Source organism: Leguminivora glycinivorella, chromosome 19 (assembly GCF_023078275.1).
Source record: "Leguminivora glycinivorella isolate SPB_JAAS2020 chromosome 19, LegGlyc_1.1, whole genome shotgun sequence".
Classification (NCBI taxonomy): Eukaryota; Metazoa; Arthropoda; class Insecta; order Lepidoptera; family Tortricidae; genus Leguminivora; species Leguminivora glycinivorella.
The window spans coordinates 11,363,429-11,370,507 of record NC_062989.1 but is presented as its reverse complement, the minus strand read 5'-3'; the positions used below and the strand labels follow the sequence as shown (position 1 = coordinate 11,370,507).

The 7,079-nt window shown below is 39.5% G+C and overlaps 1 protein-coding gene across 1 annotated transcript; it reads left to right on the top strand.

Moving 5' to 3' along the window:
• The first annotated feature begins 1,177 nt into the window (after positions 1-1,177).
• Positions 1,178-7,079, top strand: LOC125236712 (tachykinin-like peptides receptor 99D). The gene is made up of 5 exons (XM_048143631.1): positions 1,178-1,198; positions 1,965-2,121; positions 3,875-4,071; positions 5,713-5,858; positions 6,702-7,079. Exons 1-5 carry the CDS (start codon positions 1,185-1,187, stop codon positions 6,809-6,811), a joined length of 624 nt encoding a protein of 207 aa, XP_047999588.1. The 5' UTR covers positions 1,178-1,184; the 3' UTR covers positions 6,812-7,079.

Here is a 7,079-nt window from a genome sequence, read left to right as displayed (position 1 = left end):
AATATTATTTTAATACTTCCCGTAACAATAATCCCATACATCTGCAACACCTGGAACTTCTACTACCTCCTGCACTACAACTGGCACTGGCTCGAGGACGTCTGGTGGAATGGCCTCTTCTGCAAGGTCAACCAGTTCCTGTCGAACACTTTCATCGCCGCCTCGGTGTTCACACTGCTGGCGATCAGTGTTGACCGGTACTTTTTTACTAATATTTATCACTACTCTCAAGATACTATCTGAAAAATCCCTCGATATTCTCGGGATTCAGTCAGAAATAGAATCCTTCGCATCAGTCAGGATTTAATAAGTGTCCTCGTCCTAAATTAATTTGGCTCACTTGTGACACAATCTACTATTTCCCATCACCTTTTGAAAAAGAGATGGTTTGTGGTTGGCTAAGAAGAATCAAAGTGACGCTTTTCTTTTCCGCTAGGATGGTAAAAAAGTCCTTTTAATTGTTTCAGTTTTTTTCTTATTACATTTTTTAACGTTTAATAATGCTTTGAAAAATAGGAATATCTGTTGAAGATTCTATTATCCTTCGCGTCGTTTAAAATTCATTAAACACCTTTACCGAAAATATACAATTGTTGCTCCCTGTGATACAAACTAATTAATATTGTTTTTTTTACCTTACAGATACAGAGTCCTTTGCAAGACATTGGGTACCAAGCTAACCAAAGTGGAAATGGCTACGATCTTGATCGGTATATGGGTCATCAGCTTTGCCGTCAGTATCCCGAACTTTATATATTATATACTACATGAACCAGATAAGAACATCTATACTACGTATAGGTAAAGTCTATAACTAAACTAATGTTACCTACTTGTCATTCTTAGAAGTCTATCATTTGACCGGTCTGGCCTAGTTAGTAGCCACCCAGCTTGCGAGGCTAATAGTCCTGAGTTCGAATCCCTGTAATGGCATTTAATTGTTTGATGATGGAGCACAAATATTTTGTTCCTCAGTCAGAGATGTTTTCTATTTGTAGAACATTATTATGAATCATTGTCTGAGTACCGACACAAAACTTCTTGGATTTGACTTACCGAGGGGCTCAGTCAATCTGTGTTAGAATATCGTATAACTATTATTAATTTTGTATTTATTATATTTTATGATATCTCATAGTAATTGGTTTTGCAGATTAGAATGCAAATGGGACGACGATATTCCAATGGCGTATCTAACGTAAGTCACTAGACTAAAGTCACAGACATCTTCTGGGCGAGCTCACTCCATCGTAGGCCACGTCTTTGCCTTTGGCTAGTCTGTGGCCAATACGAGTAGTAAGCCCATTTATAATAAAAAAAGTACAGGGTTGTAACTTGGAAATTAGGTATTAAGATTGTTTTAAGCAAGCAAGCAAGTAGAAAGTGGATATATGTAAATTAGGAAATAAAATGACTAGTAATGGAGAGACGAGTGTTATTAAATGAAACTCAAATACTTAAATATTTAAAAAATCGCCTTTCTGTAGGAACCGTACAGTTTTCTTACAGTACAGTGTGTACAGAGGGCTCTGAGCCACTTTTTGTTAATACAATACAATACAATACAATACTCTTTATTGCACACCTCACATAGTTTACAAGTAATGCACAAGAAACAAAAACAAATTAAACAGAGGTCAACAGGCGGTCTTATCGCTTAATAAGAGCGATCTCTTCCAGACAATCTTTGGGTACTGGAGTTAATATAATCAGAATATATGGTAGGTGGCTCTAAGAAATATGAGAAGATCCATACTTAAGTAATATTATAAATGGGAAAGTGTGTGTGTCTGTTTGTTTGTCCGTCTTTCACGGCAAAACGGAGCGACGAATTGACATGATTTTTTAAGTGAAAATAGTTGAAGGGATGGAGAGTGACATAGGCTACTTTTTGTCTCTTTCTAACGCGAGCGTAGCCGCGGCAAAAGCTAGTAATGATAATAATAATGTTTATCGATTTTCAGGTACAACATATTGTTCATGCTATTCACGTACTTGCTCCCTCTACTTTTCATGGCATACTGCTATTATGGCATATGTATTTTGCTATGGAACACAAAAGTCATTGGTGAACGTTACAACGACGCGCAGTCAAAGTGTAAAATACAGGAACGCAAAAGGGTGAGTTTTCTTTTTGGAACTACTTTAGCACAGTATAATGAAGAGTACTATCGTAGTTTAGTTATCGTCATAGTAATTTATTTTCATTATAATATACAGCGCATTAAAATATCACATTACCTAGTAATTTGCTCCGAACTGAGAATTCGTTCACTAAATCAAAACTACCGCGCAAGTTTTGATTTACAGCTTTGTTTTTTTTTTTATTAGATTTATTATTAATTGATAACTATTAAGTAATTTGTGAAATATTACTCATTGGTATTGACTATAAGCATTTAGGAATCGCGATTTTAATATCAAACCCATAAGCCAATAACCACAAAATTATAATTTTAAAAAAACCCCCGACCGCGACATAGTAGACCGATTTTCATTAAACATGGCTAAGAATACTCCCGACTAACTCAGCTTTCAGCCAAAAAAAACTAAATCTAAATCGGTTCATCCGTTCGAGAGCTACGATTCCACAGACAGACACACACAGACAGACAGACAAACAGACAGACAGACAGATAGACAGACACGCAGACAGACACGTCAAACTTATAAAACCCCGTCGTTTTTGCGTCGGGGGTTAAAAATACAGAGTAGAACCCTCTCTCATGTGATTAATCCTACCGACTGCGCCAATAGAGTAAGGCCTAACGGCTCAGCCACGACAATGGTCTAAGCGCGACAGCGGTGAGCGGCGGCCATACATTGGAACGAGAACAGCGATGGGACTTTTCATTCGCACGTATGGTTGCCGCTCGCCGCTGTCGCGCTTACGGCTCAGCCACGACATTGGTCTAAGCGCGACAGCGGTGAGCGGCAACCATACGTGCGAATGAAAAGTCTCATCGCTGTGTCTCGCTCCAATGTATGGCTGCCGCTCACCGCTGTCGCGCTTAGACCGAAGTCGTGGCTGAGCCGTTAGACCATTGTCGTGGCCGGGCCGTAAGTGCACGCTCATATTGGGCGTGCAGCGGGGTGGGGCGTGCAGCGTGCATTTCAAACAATTGAATATCATACAAGTGTCCTGAGTCGACGCTGCATAGGGTCACACCTTGGACACTGGCGTTCAAATATATTGAAAGAGGCGCATTCCTAGCACACAGTCTTAGCTCGTGTAGGTGAAGGCGTACTATGCTTGTATGAGTGAAATATGACAGGTCGACTGTTCGCGTTTTTGACAGGCGGTAACTGTGAGGTAACCGAGAGGGGGTGGGCGGCACTTTCAGCGGGGAGCGGGAGTGGCCATACTACTCTTAGTACTCGATAGTACTCTTTATTATACTGTGATAGGGTGGACGCACGCTCGCCCGCCACGCTGCGCGTCCCGCCGAACGGGCTAATAATAGGGATGACGACTACATAAAAAATGGCATTCTGTTTAGTCCATCAGTTAGATTGTCCAAAAATACTGAACACATTTTTCGATTTTTCTAATTAATGAAAAAATACAAAGATTTAGATCATCAAAGTTCCGGAGTGGGGGCTTGTGACGATTACTTCTATGTAAAAATTGTACCTAGGCGTGACGTCACGTGAAACTTCAACGCACTTTACCGTCGTCATTTTTCGTTTGACGAGAAAAAAGAAAAAATACGTGTCTAAAATTCTTTGATAATCTAACTGACGGATTAATCCGTTTTTTTAGTCGTCTCGCTTATTATTAAATATTAGGCTATATTTTAACCGACTTCAAAAAAGGAGGAGGTTCTCAATTCGACTGAATGTTTTTTTTTAAATCTTTTTATTACCTTTACAGATGATCAAAATGCTGATATTCGTCGTATCAACGTTCGCAATTGGCTGGCTACCCTTCAATGTCTACTTCTTGCTTGAAGGTCTCTGGCCGAGTATACAGCTCTACGAACATTCGCTGACCATTTACTTATGCTTTTACTGGCTTGCCATGCTGAATTCTACGTTGAACCCTTTGATATACTACTGGTTTCTACCCAAGTAAGTGTTATTTACAATCTTATCAACTTCATACTCAAAATCAAAAAAAATCAAAATCAAAATAATTTATTCAGCAAATAGGCCACAGGGGCACTTTTACACGTCACATGTACATAGGTATTTAAAAATATCTATATATACATATATTATTATATGCCTATATTAGCCTACAATCTTAATTTAAGATTTTTATCAGAAGTCAAAATTATTAATCATAATTATAGAGGAAGAAAAATAACATTTTATCAATGCACTTAAATTGTTTGCACTGTCAAATCACCAGACATTGTAACATTTCCAGCAATTTTAGTGCAGCATTGTCGCGTTTTAAAGGAATTTATGTGTCCGAAGCCTACTGGAGTTGTATTAGAATTGATAACAGTAGCTTAAGCCCTAATTTAACATTTACCTACCTAACTACCTAGTCTACCAACCTCATCATCATCATCATCATCATCATATCAGCCGAAAGACGTCCACTTGACTGCTGGACATAGGCCTCCCCCAAAGATTGCCACAATGACCTGTCCTGCGCCACCCGCATCCAGCGGACTCCTGCGACCTTCACCAGGTCATCAGTCCACCTTGTGGGGGGCCTACCCAAAGCCCTCCGAATCGCTAAACTTAAGTGGCAGTGGGCGGGGCACATCGCACGTAGAACCGATGGCCGTTGGGGCGGAAAGGTTCTCGAGTGGCGACCGCGTACCGGATGGCAAAGCTACCTACTTACTTAGAAACAACATGTATGAATTCCTGTATTTCTACCATATACTCAGTTCAGTTCAGTTCAGTTTCTTTATTGGTAAAAATTAAACATTTTACAGGTCATATCAGGTTATCACAGAAATAGGAAGTTAAAAGGTACACAATAAAATAATAAATTACTTACATTATTAATTAAATTCATTATAAATAATACTTAGGTCTACATTTACTTTGTTGAGATAATAATAATGATTGTGCAGCTATAATTATATTATTACATTATTTAGAAATAGTTACATTCATACATCATTTCATAAAGTCCTCGACAGTATAACATGCTTGACTTAGGAGCAAAAGTTTAAGTTTCTTAACAAACAGCGAATCGTTTCTTATAGCTTTAATGTCATGAGGAATTTTATTGTATATTTTGGGCCCGATTACACTGAGCGACTTTCGAACCTTCGCGAGTCTATGGGTAGGAGCAACTAACACGGGCAACCTTCGGCTGTTTTCTGAGCGAGTACAGGTCTTTGTGTATGTTACAAGGTTGGCTCTAACATATTTACATGCTTCCAATATGTAAACCGCGGGTAGTGTTAATATTTTATGGGTGATGAATAATTCCTTGGCGGGGTGATCGAAAGGTTTGTAGGAGATTACACGTAGCGCTCGTTTTTGTATCTTGAACACTTTGTCACGGTTCGCGGCAAGACCCCAGAGATCTACACCATCGAAATTGCTAGAAAAGTTAGTATACGAAGTCTGCAAAACACACACATTTTTTCGTAGACGTTTTTCGTTGTACGGTGTCACTTTTTGATTCTGATCGGCTAATACCACCCGGTGGACTGACAGTCAATGGATTCCTTAATATACGATAGTTAGTTGAGTGTGATTGTTGATGTCAATTATCAATGAGTATAATTTTTCTTTAAGTTTCAGACGCAGCTTCAATCAAATATTTAGGTGGATTATTTGGCTGCCTGCAAGACTTTGTTGCTGTAGAAGGCACCAGATTGTGATCAACACGCCAGACCGTTATGACACTTCCAGACTGGCGACGAGTCGCAATAATGGGTTAAGTAAGTTTACTTTGTATCTATATACTGCACCAAAGACATATATGTATAGGTGAAAAACTTAAGAAAGTCACCTGTTGTATGTGTGAGTGACGTGTTCGAATAGGGGTTTGTTTTGTTTGTGTTACGAATTTTAAATATGTGTTCTCTAAACACGTCACTCACACATACAACAGGTGACTTTCTTAAGTTTTTCATCTATAACTCCGTATACCATTCGGCTCCGTAGACAGATAAGGAGGTACGTTTCTTCCTTAGACTATCTGGCTACGGAGCCGAATGGCATGTCTGCAACGTGAAACGAAAACGAAACGCCGCGAAAGGTAGTCTGGCTCTGTCGCGCCAATACGCAAGAGCGATAGAGATAGATCTCTACGAGCGTTTCGTGACCGTTGGTGAAAAATGTTGTGATTCGCTCAGTGGCAAAGTTTGTTTAACCTTCGGGTTTTAAACCCTCGGAACGCTCAAGACTCCACTTTTTGTTCAATATTGGAAATTTTCGCTTGCTCGAGTATCAATATTAGCGCGTGCGGTTAAACAACAACTTTGCCCCCTTGTAAAATAAATAACAGCTATTTAACCTCCTAAGTCCCCGCGTACTTGTACAAATTAAATTCGAGTTTTGAACTCTTAGGCCCACTTGCACCAACCACTTAACTAAGGGTTAGTGGGCTGTCATCTGTCAAATTCCATATAAAATGGTGGGTTAACCCTACATTTTCGTTGGTGCAAGTGACCTTTATAGAAATAAAAGAAAATTCCCAATTCAAAATCGGAAAATTGGCCTGGGACTTAACTATATAATATTGTACCGAGGTTAACTATATATTGTACGTTATTTTACAGGTAATGTGACAACAATGGATACCTTTGTTTCATTCTGCAAAAAACCCTCTTCGGATGTATTGGCCGAAATAGTTGACGATGCACAGCAGAATTGCGAAACAAAGGCATGAAAGAACAACTCTTCAACTGTTTTAAGGCTCTTTGGCCTATTACGTTACCACCGGTTCGTAAACAGGCCCCGTAGTCGAATGACATTTCTGTGACGCGAAACGCCACCGAAACGCCGCAGAAAGGTAGTCTGGCTCTGTCGCGCCAATGCGCAAGAGCGATAGATATAGATAGCTACGAAAGAGATATTATCGTGAGCGTTTTTGTGCATTCGGCTACGCACACAGTTGCAACAGAAGATTATTTTTTGTACAAAACTAATTGCGACCC